This window comes from Prosopis cineraria, unplaced genomic scaffold (genome assembly GCF_029017545.1).
Source record: "Prosopis cineraria cultivar Desert tree isolate PC_DT_omini unplaced genomic scaffold, ASM2901754v1 PC14, whole genome shotgun sequence".
Classification (NCBI taxonomy): domain Eukaryota; kingdom Viridiplantae; phylum Streptophyta; class Magnoliopsida; order Fabales; family Fabaceae; genus Prosopis; species Prosopis cineraria.
The window spans coordinates 7,104,820-7,129,275 of record NW_026555345.1 but is presented as its reverse complement, the minus strand read 5'-3'; the positions used below and the strand labels follow the sequence as shown (position 1 = coordinate 7,129,275).

General features: G+C 33.7%; 2 protein-coding genes across 4 annotated transcripts; one reads left to right on the top strand and one right to left on the bottom strand.

Annotated features, from left to right (window-relative positions):
- Positions 1-1,039: 1,039 nt before the first annotated feature.
- On the bottom strand, positions 1,040-5,924 carry LOC129293936 (protein PXR1). Its single transcript, XM_054932077.1, has 3 exons — positions 5,730-5,924; positions 4,563-4,988; positions 1,040-1,452 (listed from the first exon to the last, which is right to left on the bottom strand). Exons 2-3 carry the CDS (start codon positions 4,965-4,967, stop codon positions 1,282-1,284), a joined length of 576 nt encoding a protein of 191 aa, XP_054788052.1. The 5' UTR covers positions 4,968-4,988; positions 5,730-5,924; the 3' UTR covers positions 1,040-1,281.
- A 13,457-nt stretch (positions 5,925-19,381) lies between these two features.
- Positions 19,382-22,606, top strand: LOC129293274 (14-3-3-like protein A). Of its 3 annotated transcripts, none has more exons than XM_054931147.1 (5): positions 19,382-19,526; positions 20,018-20,535; positions 20,672-20,794; positions 21,538-21,654; positions 22,279-22,606. In XM_054931147.1, the coding sequence occupies exons 2-5, from the start codon at positions 20,053-20,055 to the stop codon at positions 22,336-22,338; spliced, it is 783 nt and encodes a 260-aa protein (XP_054787122.1). In that variant the 5' UTR covers positions 19,382-19,526; positions 20,018-20,052; the 3' UTR covers positions 22,339-22,606. The 3 variants fall into 3 exon arrangements, with proteins under 3 accessions (XP_054787122.1, XP_054787124.1, XP_054787123.1); XM_054931149.1 differs by having other exon boundaries at positions 19,441-19,518; XM_054931148.1 differs by having other exon boundaries at positions 19,445-19,526; positions 19,961-20,535.
- Positions 22,607-24,456: the final 1,850 nt, after the last annotated feature.

The window sequence follows — 24,456 nt, the reverse complement described above, 5'->3', positions numbered from 1 at the left end:
CGGCGGCTTCCATGGCTGAAATCGAAGATGTCACGCCTTCGAACCAGAGATGATGAGCTTCGGCGGACGGTAAGAAGGTGACGAGCTTCAAACAGCGGAATGCTTCGAACGAGAGCTTGCTACAAACAGATTTGACGAGCTCTGAACGCAAGTGAGCGAGTGACAAGCTTTGAACAACGAATGGCTTCAAACTAGAACTTGGTGCAACTAGACCTGAGAAGCTCTAACGGCTGAGGAATCGACGGTGAAGACTTTCAGTGACGATGGCCAGGACAAGGAGTAGCGATGGACAACGACGCTGGGTAGCTGGAAGGTCCAAGAATCTAATGGGTAATCGTCGAAAATTGAAAAATGACCAAGGGTGTTTTGGTCAGTAGCGTAGCCATAGTCCAGGAATTCTAATTCCACTCTCTTGAATTTTAATTCCTGTTGAGACAAATTTCTCCCAACCAAATGAAAGAATTTTTTTCTTTCCTCTCCCTTTTCTTTTCTCAGGCCTTTTCTCAGGCCTGAATTCCAACAACCAAATAAGGCCTAATTCTTACAAAATACTTTCAATGAATTACACCGGACCTACAGTTAAATTGGAAATACAATTGAAAATTGTTAACATATAATTTTATAATTTAATATATTTTTATTTTTATCACGATATTTCATCTATGATATGCCTCACACACACAACTTTTATTCCCAAAAATCTTTAAAACATTTATATTTATAAAATCTTAACTATTTAACGTTAGCCATAACATGTATATCTAATTTGGTTTTATTAATATTATTAATTAGATACTTAGATTATAACAAAATATGGGTCTCATATTAAGTAAGCCAAAATTAATAAGTCAAAATGCATAATCTTGTAAATTTTCACAAACCAAGTATGATCTGAAAGCTGCACTGCTAAAAGATTTTTAAACCAGAGAACTGATTGCCGACTATCAAGCTCATTTAGAATCCATTTTAAAGTATCTGAATTGTCTTGCTAGCCTACCAGACGTAATCAATGGATGTAAATATAATTGAATAAAGACCATTTACTGGAACCTCTTTGAATAAATCACTTCAAAAATGGTACCATAACATCCAAAATTTCCAATAAGCATAGACATGAACTTTATTTGCATACATCATGCACCTTATAGCCGAACCACTTAATGCAAATCTGTACTCTGATGCACAAACCGCTTTAAGAGGTTGCTTGGGACAAACGACCAAGATTCCACAAACTGCAAAACAAAGGTTCCATGCATTTCAAACTAAGGAACTGCAAGGGACTCAAAGTGGCTTTGTATCGACCATAGCTTCCAGTATCCTTTGTTCCAGTTCAGGTTCCTCAACCCACAATGAACTTTGCTTGTGCAACAACTCTCTCTTCTCTTTTTTCTTCTCTTCATGCTTTCTCATCATCCTCCTCCATGTTTCAAGTTTATCTGCTCTTTCCTTTAACTATACACATTCAAATGAGAAATCAGTGACAGAAAAATTTGGCCAAACTTTTAAAGTAAAAATGTGGATGCAGAATATGAAAACATGTGGGCAGCCAATATAATTGATTATTGATAAAAGTTCCTCACTCAAAACATATCGCTTTACTGAAATTGTGACTACACGTATAACGACAATAAATGGACATTTGTAACAAACTAAAAATGCAACAGTTCACCAATAATTGTGGCATGAAGATCAAACAAATTATCGCGTCCTGCCTACTATAATAATTTCTAAGCAAAAAAAAAAAAAAAAGGCATCACTCTTTGAATCCAAAAATTGAAAAGTGTTTCCAATACCATATAATCAAAGAAGAGTTGGTATCATCGTTGGCAGATTTCCCAATCAAAATATGATGGAAGAATTATTTCGCAACTTAACACCATATGATGGGTCTTTTTAATTTTTTTTCTAATGGAAATTTTTTATTAGAGAAATCAATACCAAATACATAAGGAACTTTACTTCAGTTTAGTCTCGTCCAATGCTACTTTTCTTTGTTCCATCTTTAGCAAGCAGAAACATTTATTGTACTCAATCTCAATTGTTCTTCACTTCCACGTCACTTGTCCTCCTGTGAGAGCATAGCATGACATTATCATGTGTCGACGGAGATAGATACAAAACATGAAAGATCCTTACACTTTGTGGGGTCCACCGCTTAAGCAGAAGCCTCTATTCAAGCGAATATGCAGCTCTCTTTCCTCATATAACAAAGTTATGCTATCCTCTCACACGAGAGATCCAAATCCATAGTTTACTTGTCATCTACTCTTTTCATATTGCTACTCCCCCAACCCCCCTCCCCTTTTTATTTTTTACATTGCAAACACAAAATGCTTCAATGCGCTATAGGTTTTCCTTCTACTAATATTTAATAATTATTTATGGACAATTGATATACTTCCAATAAACTTTTTTTAATTATTATTTTTAATTTATAGGTTGTTGAGGATTAGAGAACTATCTATTTAGCTAAAACTTCTTCTTGGATGCCCTAACAGAATGCCATCCATTATACATGATCTAACTTTAAATTACACTATTTAAAACAACAAGGACAAGAAAATTCGACTATGCATGTGAGATGAATTCATTTCAACATTGTTGTTCAGGCATCAATGTGGAAGACCAGCTAAGTCATACAAACAGCCTTCAAAATCAATTTTTATCTTCTGTTCGTTTAAACAGACAGGTTTAACGAAGCTTTGGATTTGGAGTACAGGATTGTGATTAATGCTAGCTTGGCAATACAGAGAATTATATGATTTCCTTGTTTTCACAGAATTTCCATCAAAATTATATTATTCACTTCATTGATAAAGTCAACAATAGGAAGCCTATTTATACTAACCCTGCAAGGGTACTGTTGTCTGAAATTTTGCCTATTTTGGCTATGATTATTGGAACATGATGGCTTTGTAACTCTTGTAACAGTAGAAGGAATAAACAGAGGAAGTTATTATTCTGTTTCTTCAGGGGTGGTCCTTCAACTATTGTTAGATTTTTTCTATTGATGAGACCCCTGCTGAGTAACAAATAAAAATGATAAGCATTCACCAGGAGGGAAAAGCATTATAGTGGGCATCTGGCATATATGAGAAATATTCCTTCTGAGGTGTCATCGGTTAAGTACATGGATGACATGGGTAAAAGATTGAGGGTGCTATGCAAAAGCTGACCCCATGGCAGTTGGCAGAGCTCATGAAGCTGAAAAACTTCAAGAACTGGCTGCACAGTTTGATACTCGTAAGTCTTTCAATCTTAGTTGTTCCCTGAGTGGGTTGAAATTTAAGGTAGAAGCTCTATTTCAAATGTTCAAACTAACTTCATTGATTAGTGCCATGTACCGAGGAAAGATACAAGAGATGGCAGTGCTCCCAACAAACAGTGAGAGTTTATCTCTAGCAAATTCTCAGTGGATGTAGAGGCGTTATCAAGCAATATCCCATCCAGCCTGAAGATCACACAAGTTGAGGTTCAGGCTTTAGTGGGCACAACTTCAGGTCAGGTCAGCTGATCAAACCAGCTCCCACACTTCACCTGACATCTAGCAAAGCCATGGATTTGACAAATCTCCAGGAGGTAAGCAAGAAGGAGATAGAATACAAGAGGGAAAAAGAGGTGTCTTTCTGGTGCCCAAAAAAACTTGTCCCAGGCCATTAGTGCCACACCACTTCCCAGAATTTCATGGTTATTGTTGTTGAGGAAGATGAGAATGAATATTTACATGATTATGTTGGGAACGAGACCTCCCCATTCAAAGGCATTACATTGAGTTGGATAGTCATGCATGCACCAGCCTAACGCCCAACCTCTTGAGGACAAGTAGTTTCTAATAGGGAGAACAGTTTATATGGGGAATTGTGTCGCTTTTATATGTTTGGTGTGTTTCCACTGTGTTGCTGACTTGAGTGTGTTATTTATTGTGTGTTCGCCTTTCTGTGCATGTTTGGTGCCTACTTAGAATGAAAATAAGATGCTAAGTCAGCATAGGAGGAGCATGGTGTTACTGGGTCAGCTGGTGGAGGCACCATTTATAGCAAACACTAATCTGTAATCAATGGAGTTCCTCATGGTAATATTAGGACTATGATGCGTCTTCTACAATCAGATTAGAAAATTAGTGAAATTGGATTGTGTTTTTCTGGCTTTCGTAATAATTAGTTTCTTTGTTCCATCCTAAATTTACCCATTTTTCTTGGAGCAGCATTCAGGATTACATCTAGTCCAATAGTTGAGGATTTGGCCATCCAGTATTGCGGACAGCCAAGCAGACAAAATTTAATTACCTACATAATACAACACTAAATATGATATTACCAAATTCTGTCGAGATATCACATTATTACTTAACAATATACTAGGCTTTATTATATATATATATATATCTATATAAACATCAGTATGGCTAGTAAACCATTCCCATCTTCCACTATTTGGATTATCTTTCCTGTTAACTATTTCGTTATCCTATAAAGCACTTCCTTAGACCTAACAGAATCCCAGAAAATAATAGAGAAAACCCAAAAGATACAGATAAGAAAAATGGATGGGAGGACACATACAAGGGTTTGTCGAAATTCTTCCAGGGCAATCTTGCGTTCTTCAGCTTTGACCTTAGCAACCTCAGCCTTAAGCTTCTTACGCTCTTCATTAGCAACCCTAATGGCCTCCCTCCGAGCATCATCCTTCCTCTGCTTCTCGAGCCTCATGAACTCCATCTCCTGGATATATGCCTTGCGAACCTCCTTGACCTGCTTGGCATAGTCTCTTCTAAGCTGGGCAAGCCTAGCCTCCGCCTCCTTTGGGTCCTTGGGAGCCTCCCAACTTCCGATGAAGGAGTTGGGTTCGAGGAATTTGTGGTTCTTTTTGTGATCATTATGGTGGGAAGGCTTTGCAGAAGTGACAAATGAGCGTAGAAATACAGAGAACTGAGAAGATTTACGGAGCAAGGGTTGAAGTGTCGTCATTTGTGAAAGGCTAGTTGGAACCTAGAAGCAAAAGAAAGAAAATCACCAGCTTACAATTCAATTCGCTGAAGAAGCAAGTTTAAATTCAAGCAACAAGCTACCGAAGTTTAAATTTCCTGCTCCCCTCGGGATGTTTCATTCAAGAGAAACTCTTTATCAAAACGGACAATGATCAATGTGAGAGGAGTACAAGCTGAATATAAACTCCATGATACAAGCTCCCATGTAATTTTGCACCCAATAAACCAATTGCGGGTAACTACACTTGGACTTCATAGTTTATAGATGTCGGTCCAAGAATATAACTCGTTCAGAACAAAAAAGCAGCATACTTGTAACAGATAATTAGAAATTTATAACTGCGACAACAATAGGGCTAGGCTACCCATAATAAAGGTTACGAGGTCCGGCTGCTATAGGGCTCTGGCAGGAGAAATAAGTAAGAAATGCTCAGAGAGTGCATGCAATGGTCAAATTGAAAAAGTTGAGCAACAAGATACCAAAGAACATAACCAGATAAAGAATCTGTCAAACTAAACCAAGCAAGACCAAATAACCAAGAGTAAGAAATCAAATTCAACAAAATTAGAACCGCACTGAAAAGAGGACCATCAATTCTCTAGCTGAGCAAAGCTCCAAAGTTCAGTTAAATTAATCGACTGAAAGCCCACCCTAGAGAAATATTTACAGAAGAAATAGTATCGATAAAAAACACTTTATTAAACTCAAGCATCGCAGTAACGAAGATAGAAGGATCCGTACTGTAAAATGAAGCCGACAAGAGAAACAAGGACAGAGAAGTGGTGCCACCGAGTGAGACGGCGAGGCGAAAGGCGGCGAATGGTGAGGGGAAGGCGAGGATGAGAGCTGAGAGTAAAGTCTCCGATGGGGAGGTACTGTGTGAGGCTCCGCGTCGCGCGACCTCCTTCTTGTTTCTTTCTTTCTTTGTTTTTTCTTTTTTTTTTTTGCCCAAAACTTCGACGTAATTCTTATTCTTTTTTCCCTTCAGTACCCATTTTAAAAGATATTTTTAATTAAATTTTATTTTTAATAAAATAATTACTTATTTTTAAATTAATATTATTTTTTTATATTTATCTCTATTAAATATCTTATAATAAATATAAAGTTATTATCAATAGAATATTTTAAAAAATAATAATAATTACATCTTAAAAAATTAAAAATACATTATATTTTTAAATATTTAACTCTTTAAAAAAAACTTTACATTTTTCAAAGAAGTAATTCTTGTTCTTATTGTTAAAAATATTATCACAATTTTTTTAAAAAATATTATTGATTTAGCATAAGGTATAATTCTTCAGGACTAGGTGAATTAAGGTTAGAATTCTAGTAAGACGAGATATTTGTATTGAATACTCTCAAACATGGAAAACAATCAAAAAATATTATCACAAAAATCATCTACAAAGTGTAAACTCTCTAGAAATGGCTTCACATTGAAGGTTGAAAAAAAATCAAATTTCATAGCCTTTGATTTTTAATTATCCATACTCTTTTAAATGAATGATAATTAGGAGTTTTCTTGCGTTTAATGCCCATTAACTTAAAAATTACTTTTTTTTTGTAAGCTTACATTTTGTATATTTATTTCATTACAGAGTGATAGATCTGTAATCTATATTTTGTATATAGGTTATATTTTGTATATATTGACTTTGATTGAAATGAATGAACGAGGGAAATTTAAAAAAAAAATCTCTCATCCGGCCTATCCTCTTGCCAAGAATTAGATAGGGCTAAGCTTGTAATTTGGGTTTTTCAGAAGAAAATTGGGCTTAAAAGAGGCCACCTTAATGAGCTTGAAAATAAAAGGTTCAACTCTTTTATTGATATTTTTATTCCTTTTGAAAATTTAAAATAAATAATGTACAAGTTCAAAAACTAAAACAAGCCCCAGCACAGATTCATAATGAGACAGGTGTGCCTCATCCCTGCCCTAAAATCAATGTCCATTTTCTATTCCTTTAGATTGTGTTTGGATAAATGAATTTTGGTTGGAAATTTAAAATTGAAATCTCACAATTAAAATCTCACATTTGTCATAAATTTTAAATTTTTTGTTTGGATCTTAGATAAAATTCCAAAATTTAAATTCTATGTTTGGATTTAAAGAAAACTCAGACAATGTTAGTGGTTCGATCCTAATCAAAATTGGTGGTCTGGTCCTAATCAAGGGTGGTAGCTTGATCTCAATCAACTCTGCCTATCCAAACTCCAATAATGTCAATGGTACAATTTCGATCGAAGCGACAACTCAGTCCCAATAAACATCAGTGGTTCAATCCAAAACAATGCTTACGAATTAGCATGACACAAACTATAGTAATTTGAGGGCTGCAAATTGAACCTAGATGATGACACCAAACCATTCCCAATTAACAATGCGTGTTTGGTGGCAAAAAATGAAGGCAAACAGATCAAAGATGGTGATCATATTTGGAACCTAAATTGTGATGGTGGTTCAATCTTGGTTAAAGTCGACCATTTGGTCTTGGTCAGTGCTAGTCGTTTGATCTTGATCATAGCCTTTAGTCCGATGCTAGTCACAACTAGCGGTCTAGTCAAAGACGGCGATCTAGTCTTGGTTGATACCATCCGTGTGATCTCAATCAAAGTTAGTAGTTTGGTCCCTGTTAGTGTCAACCATTAAATCCCAGTCAATGCTGACAATACAATCCTCATGGATGTTGACCAGAGGCAACAATGTCAAACTTGAGAAGGTAGTGAAGTTAACAAAAGGACGTGAAGGAAGAGAGAAGCTTCCATTAAAATTTAAAATAATAGAGATTTAGAAAAAATTTGAAATTACAAAAAGATTGAGGTAGCATTTGAATTTGAATTGAGGTAAGATTTAGATTTGGATTGAATTTGGGTCAAATTCAAATCTACACATTTTTAATAACCCAAATAGTTAATTTGACTCAAATCCAAATTCTCATGCATCCAAACATAGCATGAAGGATATATAATTGTTGATATTCATGATATTATAATAACTACATTGACTTTAAAATCTAGAGTTGAGAAACGAGATAGACCCATAAATCAAGCTCATTTAAGCCTAAAATTAAGTAGGGATGTTCTTATAATTTGGCTCTATTTCTCATCTTTAACAGGCTTTTAATATGGATTCACATGTTTTGACTAAGTATAGAAGTTTTCTTCTTTTAGATAATGTTCAATCTATTATTTGTGTTTTATATTTCATTGCATGGTTTTGGAGTTGAAGGGCAATTTATATTACTTTTGTTATATAGTTGTCTATTATTTTTTCCATACATAAATTTTATATGTATTAAGTGTTTAAGTTTTAAAAAAACATATTATGGCCAACAACCTACAAGTAGAGCTAGTAGTTCAAATAGGCCCATTTGAATAAACTCAAACTTATAGAAAAGTTCAAATAGTCAAGCTTGATGCTAATATTTCTTGACATATTCATACCAACCTAAATACCTGATTCATAAAAAAAAATTATATTTTTTTACTTTAAAATTGATTATTTTTATTTTATCAAAAAACATTCAATTGACATTTAGGATACTTAAAAATCTAGAAGACTCAAAAAAAATTTTATAAAAAATAGTATGGGTCTTATATTTCAAAAATCAAGTAAAATTTATTTTAAACATTATTTTGAGATATTTTTTTAACTAAAAATATTAAAAAATATAATAATAGGAAAATTTTAATTTTTTTAAAAAAATATCTATGACAATGTATTCAAATATATGGTTTCTTAATTAAAATAGATTAAAACTTAAAAGAATTAATTAATATTTAATGTATAACATATATTTTTTCAAAAAGTAATTTTTGTTTGGGTATTCGAGTGAAGTCTAAACAATCCAAATAGACCTGAACATTAAATATATAATATTTTGCAAAGTTAGTTTATAGATTTTTCTAAGTTTATTTGGGGTGATTTGAATTACAAGCTCCACCCACAAGTAATGACAAACCTATATTTATGTAAGTGATTGAGAGTGGGCAAAAGTCCCCACTTACTTGAAAAAATGCATGTTTAGTATAAAAAAATTTTACACTTGCCCTACAAAATTTAGGATTTTAAATCCACTAAAATATCAATCTCCCTTACTTAAAAAAATAACATTTCAATGTAGTACTAAAATTTAATATATTTCTATACTTCAAATAGTGAGAATGCAAATATTATTAATTAATCAATTTCACAACTTAATCTTAATGTTAAACATATTGAATTTAAATAATAAATTTTCAAACTTTGTTGTTTTTTAAGGATAAAGGGGCAAAATTATTCATAAAGTGATTAGCCATAGGTACCCAATATCCTAAGGTGAGAAAAATGATAAAAATACCCATAGTGTTACATAGATGGGTGCAAAAGTAATCAAATCGTTAACTTTGACCTAATGCTGTTAACTTTGACTATTAAATACTAACTGTACATACCACGTGTCAATCTTTGCTAATTTAGACTAATAAAAAGGTAAAAATACTCATGAAGTTGTCGGCCAGGAGTAAAAATACCTATAAAGTTGTAGGCCAGGAGCAAAAATACTCATGAAATCATAGGCCAGAAATAAAAAATACCCATAACGTTATCAGAGTTAGTGTAAAAGTGATCAATCCATCCAATCCCTTAAATGTTTACTGTTTAACTAACATCTAAATAAAAGTTGACCATTTTTTTCACTGATGTAGAAAAAAAAATTCCTAGATGAAATTCTTTTAAGGTGAATCTGTAATTTCATGAATATCATATGAAAAAAATATCATTTTGACTAAATATCAAATTAAATCATTTCTTTCTTTGCAATAGTGGCGAATCATTTGAAAATTTTGAACCTATCATGAATGCAATTTGTAACCTCCCTAAGGTTAAACCACAAATTAACTCCAATCTCATAATTATTCGAGGTGTTAAAGAGAATTTCACAAAAATTATTTCACATGAATCCCAATTTGCCATTTCAAATCCCATACATAAATTTAAGGACCCCAAATTAGAGTTTTAAAAATAAAGCAGAAGTTTGAAAATCAATTGGGACCTAAATAATGAGTTTTAGAACTTAAAAACCATTTCTGTGCAGAAAATGACACGTGCGCCGTGGCTTATGGCTCGTGCGCCGTAACGTGTCTTCTCTGTGCCATATGCCATGATGTGAAGCGCCATGCGCCACGACATATTGCACGAAATTTGACAGATCAGTGCTGTCATTTGACAGCATAGGGAGCGAACTTTCGACACGTTCCAAATCTCCGTCCGATATCCGATTGAGGTGATTTCAGTGTCTACATGGAGCTTTCTCCTAACTCTAGCTAATGGCATCAGTTTCACACTCAAATTCACTTTTTATCAAAATTTGGACACCAAAACCCATTTTGACACATTTTCACAAAATTTTCCAAAAGGGGTGTCCTAACTCAACCACACATGCCAATAGCCTACACCAACCCTCTGACGACACTCAATGAACTCTTGTGGACTCGTGCAACACACCACATGCAATCAAGCACACTTATTTCATAAAATCATCACTCAACCCCAATTTTTACAAAACATAGGGGGGAGGAAAAGTTACACAAATTTAACCATTTCATTCATATTTCTCAAAAATACATATGTTCCTACTTGCACAAGTATTTTGGCCCTATCCACAAGTTCACAACAAAAACTACTAACTCAGGACACAAAATACACTAGTTAAACACAAAATCATGCAAGTAGTGTACCAATCATGACAATTAATCCTAGTTGACAATTACATTAACAAATATACATGTAAATAGCAAAAGAGAGGCAAATAAAGGATTTACTCCACCAATCCTAAGCCTCAGTATGTTTTTCCCAACTTGAATCTGATAAGCTAGATCCTGAAAATATTGAGAATTGAGGGGTAAGTAAAACAATTCAGTAACCAAGTTTCACTTAACCCTTATAGTTACAGATTAATTGTAAATAGATACAATTAGGCGCATAAACACATATATCACATAGTATTAGGCTATGGTTCACAAAACTAACAACCATGTGACCGGGCTTGTTACAAAACACTATATCATGTTATTTTCAAAAACATAACACAGGGTCGTAAAAATAATAACCATGCACCCCTAACACATATCAGACCATAAAACTAACAACTATGTGACTGGACTTATGTGCATAATCATATGCCAACCTTATATTCTCCTGTTACCTCCAACACGAAACTGGTGGCTATCACATGGCTACGTCCTTCACTGACTAACCCAGCCTTCCACTTTTGAGAAGCTACTAGGCTAGGGTTAACTCACTTACTTATGTAATCTGGTTTTCCCTAATACTAACAACTATGGGATGCCGTACCCCTAATCTAGCCTCCTCATGAACCTGTGAAGATTAGTTAGGTTTGAGTCCCTCATAAAACAAGTGAGACAGTCTCAAATTAACTATGAGACAAGGGCTACCTTTTGATTTCAACGGTTGGTGCGAAGGCTATTTTTCGATTCCAACGGTCATTGTCAATACCACGTGAATTTCAACCAATTTACTCCTCTCCATAGGCGAACTCCCGTCAATGATCATGCTATGCACATTTCACATATAATATGCATTTTAACAATCTTTTCTAAGGACATGAACTCACATAAAACAAATGCTCTACACTTTAACACATATTTCATCACAATTCTCTACCCCTATTCATAAATCACAATTAATTTCATAAAACATCAAGGGTGGTAAAAATCAGGTTTTCTTTTAAAAGAAACCATTTCACAGTCATGCACTTGCCAACATGCATCATCAAATTAAACATAAATTACATTTCATAAACATAATTAACATACAATTATAAAAATTAAGTTTCTCCCAATTACCTCAAACCTTTAAGAGGTCAAAGATTTACTCCTCTCTATAGTAACTTTCCTAAGCTTCAACAAGCTTGAATATTGCCAAAACAAACCTCTTTATAACCATATCACAAGGATATCATCATCAATTTAAACTCATAATCACTATCCATTCATACCCAATGGGCTCATTAAATTCTATTAATACATATTATCATTAATAACACCTCAAACCATTCATTAATGCACATTAACCTCTCCCAACTACCTCATAAATACTAATTTTCATATATTTAATGCTCTCATGGGCCAACCACTTGCAAAATCATCAATATGGTGTTTTAATACATTAAATAACTCTCATTAATCTCATTTTAACTAGTGAAATCTAACCCATACTCTTATAGATCAAAAATCCATCTCCCAACTCAAACCCTACCATAAATAATCATAAATGAGAAAGAGAAAGGAAGAAGAAGACACCATGATCTTACCTTGGGTGTTTAGGAGCTCCAATCTATCAATAATGGGATCAAATGTTGTGCCCTAGCAGAGCCAAAACCAAACTTTTCATTTTCCTCCTCTTTCTCTCTTCTATTTTCACGCAGCTCACGAGCTGATTTATCTAATTTTTAGCCATGTGCCGTGGCACACACTGCCCTCCACCACGGCGCATGGTACAAAGGAGCCCATTACATTTGAATTGTGTCTGTGCACCACGGCGAACCAACCACGCGCCGCGACATGTGGCACAGAACACAACTCTTTACTTTTTTATCCTATTTCCTTGCCCGGGTAGCCCACCATCGATTTGGACCCACTTCTAGGGCTGAAATCACATCAATTATGCCAAGTTAAACCCCTCTGGCCACACACCTCATTAACTCACTAACTACCCTAATTAAGTTAACAAATCAGAGTTAAAATTTTTCAAATGTTACACAATTGCTTAATGTTGTGATAATATTTTTAAGCTAGATGAACTCAGTCTTGATCTTTGATTTTGTATAACCTATCTTACTATATTAAATCTCAAGTTTTATAGAAAAAAATGAGTGAAGAGGGAGAAAGAAAGAAGGTGAGATATGTGGTGGTGGAAAAAAATCATATGGCATTGAGTTTGACAGATTGGTTACTATTGCATTTATTGAAGTAATATTATAGGTACTCATACAATGATCAATCAACATCCGTAAAAATTCATTTGAGAATATTTTTTTGTCTACATCAATGAAAAAAATGGTCACATTCTATTTAAATATCAGCTAAACAATTAACATTTAAGGAATTGGATGGATTGATCATTTTTACACCAACTCTAATAACGTTATAGATATTTTTGCTCATAGCCAACGACTTTGTAGGTATTTTTACCCTTTTATTAGTCCACGTCAACAAAAGCTGACATATGGCATACACAGTCAACATTTAATGGTTAAAGTTAATGACATTAGGTCAAAGTTAACAATCTGGTTACTTTTGCACCCATCTATGTAACGTTATACATATTTTTGCCCTTTTCCTCATTTTAGGATATTGGGTGCCTGTGGTTGACCACTTTGTGAATATTTTTGCCCATTTACCCTTTTTTTAAGTGCCTCTACTTACCATAATTCCTATCGACCACAAGATTAGCCCTATAGCAATAGTTGCTAGAATGGGTCTAAAAAGTCACGACTTTGATATGATAATAACAAAATACTAATAAAATATTCTCTAAACAATTTAATATTTGATAAAGATTTTTAAGAAGCAAACATTAACAAATTAATAAATAAATTATTACTTTAATAAGTAGATAATTTAGCTAGTATTTTTATCAAATATTAAATTATTTCAACCATTTTTATTATATTATCCCTCGAATAATTATGAGTTTTCCAATCTTGCTATTGGCCATTTGAAGACTTGGCTCTTTAAGGTGTGTGGTGTCTCCAATTCCTTTGTCACGAATGAGCTTTATTTTGAGTTTGGGCTGAAATTGCAGTAAAATATGGAATGGGCTAAAGGATTCATTAATGGGCTAGAGCTTGTATAAAGAAGAAAAGATTGGGGTTGAGCAATAGAGTTAAGAAATTTGTCTTGTCTTCTCTTTTTATGCAATCTCTTTTCGTCCCTCTGCTCACTAGTCTATCATTCTCCCTATTATTTTTCTACTAAATTCTGTCATTGCTCGCTATTTCATTTCTATTATGGATGGCATATGTGATACTTGAGCATATGATTCTAGCAAATATATATTGAATCAATACCAAAATTTTTGTTAGCTTTTTTGTTTGTTGTTCTTTATTGATTGAGAGTTGGTGATCGTGACAAATGTACTTTCATTGAAAGAGTAAATCTCATGTCAACGGTTGAGGTTGACAACTCAAATGAGATTGAACTCAAGGAACTATGCCAAGGAATTAAACAAGTGGTTAAAGAGACTAAGAGCTTCTTAGCTTCCTTAAAAGATTCCTTGACGCAACGTGAGCATCACCTTGACCGAATTGAGGTTATGGTTAAGACAATTACGCATCGCTCAGCATTTGAAGATGAGCACTTACTATCACCAAACATTAAAGATATCTAGTTGTTGCAAGGTCATTCTTTTAAAGCATTAGTCATTGACGAAGGTGACGCTAATGTTTATACAACTTTGGTGCCTATTGGATCTGGAATTGCCTTAACTTTAACTAAAAAATTTAAATAATCACATACTAGTGAAGCACCGCTGTGGCTAACATGCGAAATCCCTTTTAATGTTTGTTTGAGTTTTTTTTGATGTTAGCTTTGTTTTCAAATTAGGTTAAATTACATCGATCTACTAATCATGCATTTAGGAATATTGATGATTTACCTCCCCGCACCCCAAGTCTCATGAAAGAAGCATCGTGGAATGATTCCTTCATTTTTCCACCACCAACAATCAAGCCAACTTTTATGGGTAAGCTTCTCCCCACTCTGCCTCAATTTTCCACCTTCAAAGACTGATAGGTAGGGGTTATTTTTAGGTATTGTCTTCCCTAGTTTTACTGGACGATGAGGGCTTGGTCAATTTTTCACCAACTCAACTTGCTTGTTACTTTAACTTACTAGTTGAATTAGATTATAGCTTGAATGCATTGGCTGGGATAGGCACCAATGACATAACTAGCATACTAAGATATGATTATACACACCTCTATATAGATTTTCTTGATGCATCAAGTTAGTGAATATATTCATCATATGACAAAATTTTACTCTATACCTGTGAAATACTTATTAGAACCTATATTAGCTGAATCTTTAACCAACATTTTTGAGACAAATAGTACCCATGCTTTTGTAATAAGGAGAGGCATAGCTGATCACTTCAAGTGTTTTGGTCTTGTTAATCATGATGAATTTCATATGCATGTCTAAACTATGCCTAAGTTTGAAAATCTTATCAAATGGGAACTACTTAATTACTACGCTGATGTCATTTTTGAGGCGGGATATCACCATATGTCTTATATTACTACTCATATCTATATGCATGGCTTTAAGCAATACCATCAATGTAATGCCATTAATTTTCCTTATTTTTCAAGTAGTTGGCTATTGGTTTTTGCTAAGATGTCAATCAAGCAATAAATTATGACTAGCTTGAATTTAAGGATGGTCTTTAATCTCGGTACTTCCTTTCTTATTCATGTCTTTTTCATAATAAACTACCTTGAGTTACCTTTCCAATCTTTTGCCAAGCATGAAGTCTTCCATGATAAATCAGTGGTATCCCTAACCTTTATGGTTTTTGATGACATTGAGTACTACCTTATGCTATATGACAGCTTACATGTCCAATTGACATTTGTGATTGAGTTAGTGCTATATAAAGCCATAATTAGTTGCTTGTTCTCTAATATTTTCATTAACCCAATTTATAGCACCAAGGTTTATTTTGTTTAGCTAAAAGAGTTATTGCTCCAATGCTTAATTTAATAGAATAGTGGCTAGACTCTGAGAAGCATGCTGTGATTTTCTTTCACCATTTGGATCTTGAGGACAAGGTCTGTTTTATTGGGAGAGCAATTAGTAATAGATTCTCTTGTATACTAATGGGTGAGTTTCTTGAAATATGTTTTGGACATGTTCTTAGCATTAATTTAGAGGAAGTTCTTGCCATCCAAGTTACTTTAAGGGGAGGAATATCATATTCCATAATCTGCACCAATGTGAATCTTGTTTATGCTTCAAAGATGGAAGTTACAATGCTTATGGACCAAAGAACTCAACTACTAACCAACGATGTTACTGCAGCAAGTGGTATGGAAATCATGTTTAAGAAATCAAAGTATATGGCAAAAGCAAGGGAAAGATTTCAACCTAAGCATATTTCTCTAGATCATGTTATCGTGAATGTTAGCTTTTGGGATAATTATCATAATGACTTTGGCATGGGTACTTTTGCTAAATTAGATGCAATTGCACAGAAAAATATTAGAGTTTATCAAGTTTACTATGTAATTCAAAGCTTTGGGCGTGGTATTGCTGCAGTGCCTTTTGGCATGGTATATTGTGTTGTTATTCCATATTTTCCAATATGTTTTTATTGGGGCTATCACCTTTTAGTTTATTGGCATAGCTTTGATCCACCAAAATGTACAACTTCCAATGATCTTTTGGTGGTCTTTTCATACTTGAACCTTGTCCTCAAGGTCCATTTTGATGGTGAAGGTATGCCACGAATGGGCCTTATTTCAAGTTTGGGTTGAAATTGCAACAAAATTATGGAATTGGCTAGAGGATTCATCAATGGCCAGAGCTAATATAAAGAAGAAAAGATTAGGGTTGAGCAAAGGAGTTGAGAAATTTGTCTTGTCTTCTCTTTCTATGCGATCTCTTCTTGTCCCTTTGATCACTAGTCTATCATTCTCCCTGTTATTTTTCTACTAAATTCTGTCATTGTTTGCTATTTCATTTTTGTTATGGATTGTATTTGTGATACTTCAGTATATGATTCTAGTAAATATATATTGAATTGGTACCAGAATTTTCATTGGCTTTTTTTCCCTGGTTGTCCTTTGTTGATTGAGAGTTGGTGATTGTGACATCTCTTTGGTCCGTTTCTTTAAAACAGCACCCTTTTCATTATTAGAAAAATACATAACATAGACCCTTCCCCAGTTTTCCCTCTTTAGCTCCCCTTCAGCAACACCGCTCTTCTTCTTTTTCTTCTTCTTCAAAGATGCTGATATAATGATTTGCTCCTCATTCTTTTGATTTCTCCTTCATTATTCTATTTACCTTTTATGGCCCTTGGGACCACACCATACAAAGAAGTTCTTGGCTATCCTCTCCCTACTCCCAAGTGCTATCCCCTTTCTCGTTTGAAATTTTAGAACAATGATAATTATATTGAAGAAGTGGGTGTTTCAGACGAGAATGCTGCTTGCAAGTTGCATATTCTTTTAAGTTCATGACGATGACCTCCTTTTTTCTTTGGTTTATGATTTCAACTTTCAATCTCAGTTCAAATTCATTTAACAATAGACTTAATCTATGCCAATTCCTTATTCACACAACTTTGCAACAAGTTAAGTGGAATAAGAGCCGATCATCATGGACTTCACTTTCATCATCCTCATTTAAATTGTTCAAGGGAATAAGAGGTAACAAGTTATGGTAGGTGCAAATTTTGAGTTTTGCTACGGCAACAAGTTCCAATGATACTGTTGCATCTTCAAAGAAGAAAAGAATAGCAGTAATGCTGAGAGGGAGAGAGATGATTGAACGAGGGTCTTTTTGTTCTTGTATTTTCTGAATAATGAAAATGGTGCCATTTTGAATAAATGGATCCAAGAGCTTGTTAGGTTTGACGGAATTTAGAGACATGAAAATGAAATTAAAGATGGAATTCAAAGTTAACCTGTTTAGTATGCCATATTTTGTTTTCATGTAAAGCCCAATTCCACTAAAAAGGATAGAATTGGCTTCTATGAGTAGACCTATGGAATGGCCAGAATTTCATAGAAGCCATATCCCTCTCTCACTTCATCTTCTCCTACTTCTTCTAAACTCGATGACGGCATGCCATCTTCTTCTATATTTTTATGTTTGATCAACCAAGTCACAGACCTTCACAAATCTCCAATCCATTATAGCCATCAAATTCCATAGGGCTCATGATTTTTTTGCAATAGCGATGTTTATTTGTTTATTATTTTATGGTTATCAATTTTTTTATTCTTTTCTAATTTGTTGATTATTTTGGATTATTGGGAATGACATGTTTGATTGAAATTCGGTCACTGATGTTGTTTACCTTTGTTCATTGATTTCATGGTTGGAGCAATTTTTTTTGAGATGAGGACATTTTAGTATTTTTAGATTTTATATGTTAATATTGAATAAAAATAATTTTTTAATTCCATAAAGATGCCGAACATATTTTTAAAGTTTATATCTATTTTCATTCTCACATCCATCTTCACTTTTATATCTATTTTCACTTTTACCAAAATCATTTCTAACATACTAAGAGCTCGTTTGGATTTCATTTGAATATAATTAGTTATGAAAATAAATGATTAATATGAATGATTTTGATTAAAATTGATTATATTATAATATAATCTGTTTGAATACTGTTTTCCTAAAATTAATTTTAATAGAATTGATGATATTTAGATAATTTAATTAGAATTAATTTTAGCTGTACAAATTACCATAGAGGATATTAGTTTTTAAAATTAAATTATTGATAAAGTTGTATCTAATATTAGTAAATTTGTTATACTTTATTTAAGAAGTAAAATATATTATTTAATTTATGTATCTGATTAATTATAGAAATTTAAATTATATCAATATTAATATTTTAATTTTCATAAATAAATGACTCAATAAGTCTAAGTTCAAATAAATTTAATAAAAGAGAAGGATATAATTCTTAAATACTAAACATCAATTCTACAGTAACTAATAAAAATGATAATATACAAGTTGATGTCTAATGATATCATAAATATAAATCATATCTGATAAAGATGTTATGGATGATGGAAAGGATGAATATTCATGAATATGATGATCTTCCCCATCATCATACTTTATTTGATCTTCCTTTTCATGATGTATAAAATCAGAATACTTATAATAACAATAACGAGAGTGATATTGGTAAGTAAGGGACTCTCTAACAAACAATTAATATTGGTTATAGTAAAATTGAATTCAGAAGTTGCTTCTCCAAGTTTATTTCTAAACATGATTTTGGCTCATTGGTTGATTATGCAAATTTTGTGCTGTTTAGATAATTTTCTTTCAAAATATGATTTTAACCAAAAAAAATACTTTTTTTGTCCCATTCAAATAGGCAGGCCACAAGAGAATTGGAAACACCCGGCCCTGGCTATTCATGCCCCGACCTGATTGTCTATTGTGCTTCGTTTCGGGGTGTAAAGCTAAAATTTATGACCCCTCTCATTTACAATTGCAGTACAGTTCAGTATATATCACATCACATCAATTTAACTCCCGTCGGATCTTTTTATTGACGGTCAACGCTCGCCAGCGTGGCCCAAAAAAGACAAATTCCCACGGAATCTCCGCCATCTTCCACGTGTCACGTCACCATTGGACCTCCACCTGTTTCTGCTCTTTCCTACCTTCTCTCTCTCTATCCTAGCGGCGCCCATTTTTTATGCCCAAGCCCACTCCTTCGCCCTCTCCCATCCCAGTCTCTCCTCGTTTACACGTACGTAGGTAAACGTCTTTCATCTAATCCTGATTTTTTTTTTTTTTAGGGTTTTGATTCTCTTCTTCTCTGTGTATTTTGGCCTGAGTTTCTCTTCGATCCTTCAGTTCTTTATGTTAGTTTACTGGACGTAGATCTTAATTTTCTTTTAGATTTTTCATTTCCCCTTAATTTTTTTATTTGCGGTGTGCATCTTGATTTGGCTGTCGAATTCCTTACTTATTGGTTGTTTTGAAGTTGTATTAAAGGATCCGGTATTTGTGGATTGTTGAATGTCTAGCATTTAGGTAATTAGTCTGATATTTGAGACTGAGTTACGATAAGTGGAAGAGGAAATTTGGCTAATGAATGGCTGACGTGAAGTGACCCTTTCGTTTGGTCGCCACTGATGCTGACTTTGTTAGATGGAACTAGATTGATTTCCTTTGTTGTTTTCCTGCAGTCGTGCGTCTGCTGGTGTACAAATCTGACAGGTTTGTTTTCTTTCCTTTGAGATCAGTTTTCAGTATTAAGAAGTAGATTTGAGTGGCGAAAATGTCTCCGACCGAGTCGCGTGAAGAAAATGTTTACATGGCCAAGTTAGCCGAGCAAGCAGAGAGGTACGAGGAGATGGTTGAGTTTATGGAGAAAGTTGCTAAGACGGTGGATGTTGAGGAGTTGACTGTAGAGGAGAGAAATCTCCTTTCAGTGGCTTACAAGAATGTGATTGGAGCTAGGAGGGCTTCATGGAGGATTATTTCGTCCATTGAGCAGAAGGAAGAAAGCAGAGGCAATGAGGAACATGTTGCCATCATAAAGGAGTACAGAGGCAAGATTGAGTCTGAGCTCAGCAAGATATGTGATGGGATTTTGAGCCTTCTTGAGTCTCATCTTATTCCATCTGCCTCATCCGCTGAGTCTAAAGTGTTTTATCTTAAGATGAAGGGTGATTATCATAGATACCTGGCTGAGTTCAAGACAGGAGCGGAGAGAAAGGAGGCTGCCGAGAATACTTTGCTGGCCTACAAGTCTGCTCAGGTAGGCATTCGCTTTCACTTAATAAGCATACTCCGCAACTGTATACAAGTTTCTACATTTCTGTGGAATTATTTGTAATTTTGATGGTCTTCATATTATAGTAGTTACTGAACCCCATTTTTTTTGTTTGATCTAGGATATTGCTCTTGCTGAATTGGCCCCCACACACCCAATAAGGCTTGGACTTGCTCTTAACTTTTCTGTTTTCTACTATGAAATCCTCAACTCACCAGATCGTGCTTGTAATCTTGCTAAGCAGGTACTATTACTAATGTTGATGGGTCCTAGATATTACTTGCACTATATCTTAACAGTGTTTTCTACTGTAAAATTATTATTTCCTGTGGTATTGGACCATTGCTCACTTAAGTCGTGTGTTTAGTTAATAAGGTTAAAAAACATTCAATTTGTGGTCAAATTGTACTGCTTGCAGGACTATTTTAGCGGGTTCACATGGAATTGAATTTGGTTAATTTAAGTCAAACGTGGTTGAAGTTGACATTCTGAAATTATTTGATAAATGGGTTGTTGTATACCTTCCCTTTCTCAGTATGTCATTGACGAATGGAATTATATTTATTTGTTAGACCTCCACTTCACTGTTGGTATAATTTATTTTGTATCGAATGACAAATTGCAGGGCTAATATCACCTTCATTATGTAATATAAATGATTGTATATTACATTGATTAGTTCATGTCTGAACAGAACAACGTGATGACTATTGACCAAGTCCACAAATAAGATTTATTTTGTAATCATATAATTGTAGTAATTTGTGTTGAAAGAAATGAAGTAATTTCTTATCAACTGACTCCTGATTTCAAAGATTTTATTCCTTGCTACAAGTTTCTTCTCTTCATAATGTGAGAAGGTTGATTTATCATGTAGTTTATCTTTCAATCCATGTTGTAGAGAATTTATTGTTGATTAAATTTTTGAAACTCGTTATTCCTTCCTCTTGATTTTTACTGTTTGTGATCATTTCTCTCGTCTGGCAGGCCTTTGATGAGGCAATTTCTGAACTTGACACTTTGGGTGAAGAGTCATACAAAGACAGTACATTGATCATGCAACTTCTCCGAGATAATTTGACTTTGTGGACATCTGACATCACGGTCTCTCCCTCTCTCTTTTTCTCTGTTGTTGTGTGATCCTTAAATATTGAGCAATCATGCAATAAATTGCAACCTATGATTGCTAGCAAAATTAAATTCTTGAGGAATAAGTCATAAACAGTTTCTATGGAACTAAATATAAGTTAGAAAGGTTTAATCCATCCACGATTTAAACTTGCTCGCTAAATTAAAACAATGTAAATTTGCTTGTGTGGTCATTTATGTAGTGCTCTCACCACTCTTGTGGTTTGAGTATCCTTATACTCAGAGGTTTGGTCGCTGCCTTGTAGTAGTCATGGATTTTGACTTTGGGCTTTCTTCTTAGGGATAACTGAAATTTGCCCGTAATTCTACTTAAATCTGAAACTATGAAACGAATGATTTTTGGACATTCTTACTCCTCTGACAGCATGAAGTCATATGCTGTCTAATACTACTGATGGCTTTAATAGATATGTTTTCAAGGACTGCTTGGTGCAATCTTTGTTTACTTTGGATAGTATTGGTGGTTAAAGTTAAACAATGCCCCTGTCAGGGATTTTTTTTTAATATACAAAAATTCCCCCTTTTTCTTTGAAGCTTTTATTTTGAATTGCTCCTTAGGTAGCTTAGTTGTGATTTCAGGATGATGCTGGAGATGAGATCAAGGAAGCATCAAAGCAACCGTCGGGCGAGGGGCAGTAGTAGCGTGGGAATCTTTAGGATGTGTACTCTGTACTTTAAACTCTGGACCCTTATATATATATATATAGATGCCATGTGAGTTGCTAGTAGGATTTCATTTATGAATTTCATGACTTTCCAATGCGGACTGCATTTGGGATTTACAAGGTTTTAGTTGTTCATGATTGTATTTATTATTGCTTTGATGATTATGGCTTGGTGATTGAATGATTTACTATCTTAATATTGTAGTTAGAACTTCGAATGAGTGCATAGTATTTGTTTGTGAGATCCTTTTTTGCTCGGGGTTGGTCTTGATTGCAAAGCATTGCTTCTTCGTGGAATAATGTTCTTTTCTTGGTATGCTTCTGGATTGAGGAAAACGTAGGTGAAGGGGACGAAATGAAATGAACATTTGATTTAGGCTTACTCTTCCTTCGGAGTTTAAGGCCTCGTTTGATTATTGAAATATTTTTATGGGAAATGAAATTGGAATAGGAACAAAAATAAGAATGAAGATGGACATGGGATTTGATGGAATGAGATAAGTGTGTTTGGAATGTCATGTAGGTGAATACCTTTTGAGTTTGGCTGGACAGTAATACCCTTGTATAAAAATACATTTATCCCTTTTCAGTATTGATGTAGGAAAGTAAAGAACTTTTTTTAAAAGATGTATCTAATTTGGACAAAATGAGAAACTTTTTTAATATTTAGATTGTGCTAATAAGTTTAAAATTTTTCTTAATTTTAGTAAAAGTATTGGAATTGATTTATATATAAGATTGGAGTAATGCTTTAATTGAATGAATATAATATTTTTCATAAAAAATTATTGAAATGTTGGCCTATTAAAATATATAAACATATTATTTAAGTTGTAAACCATTTTTAAATAGTTGATAAAATAATATTTTATTAAAGTAGTGCTTAGATTGATGAAATTGAATTTAAATTTTAGATTTAAAAGTGTAAAAATTTTTAAAAGCATAAAAATTAAAAGAGATAATATTCAAAGCAAAATTGAAAGGTTGTGAGAGATAAGTTTACTTTAATTTTTCAATGAGTGAAGCCGGATGAAAGATGAGAGAAAAGATATGAGTAACAGGTATTAACAGTGAAAATGTAAAGAAAATAAAAGGATTAAGGAAGTTGAAATTTTAAATAATTAAAATTTAAAGAAAATTTAAAATTATAAAAAAGTTATAATAAAATATTGATTTAAATCAAATTCTTAAATTTTTATGTATTTAAACGAGAGATTTGAAGTAAATTCAAATTTAATTCCTCTTGTATCTAAATATAGCCTAGATAAAAATACAAGGGCAATTCAGTAATTGCGTAGCTTGTTTCAGGAATGGGCCCCATTCGTTTCTCTCTTTGTTGGAATGGGCGTTCTTGTAGATCTTGGAATGAGCTTCAGGAGTGGTAATTACCAAAGACCCAGCCAAGCGCACCATCTTCATGATTCCCATTCCCATTTCCATTCCTTCTTCAATCGGAAAGATTCCTGCAACCAAACATGGCACATGATAGATTGCGACCATAAATGATTGCTTAGCACCCTGATAATGGATTAACTTCAACTTTCCAAAAACCGTAAGTTTCACTCTGATAAAACAAACCCAACTTCCTGTTTTTCAGTCCCATGTGAAAGCGTAGCATGTGTTTAGCACATGATAGTTAGCGGCAAGAAGCCAACAAAACTGGGGAAAAAAAATTCAATTTCTGTTGGTTACTCATGAAAATAAGGAGGGAGAAAAAACACATGTTCACTAACATAAGCAACGCGTACAAGATAAAAGATTAACCCAATTCAAGCTTTACCCTTCATCACCTTCCCACAATAACACCAATCGTGTATCAACAGTCCATACAGCAACAACGTACTGCATGTGGTTGATGAAATTGAATTTGAAGAGATATTGAGTTTTTTTTACTGAATTATTTTTATAAAAATAAATAATTATGGGCTCATTGGAAAACCTCTTTTTTTGACTATTTGCAGTTTGAATTCAAACCATTAAGCATTTTGGCCTTTAATCGAATTCTTTAAATAAATAATTAAAATTCCTAAACATTTTGTCCCCCAATGTTTTTAGATAGACACTTAAATGCCCCAACATTTTCAGACAAACG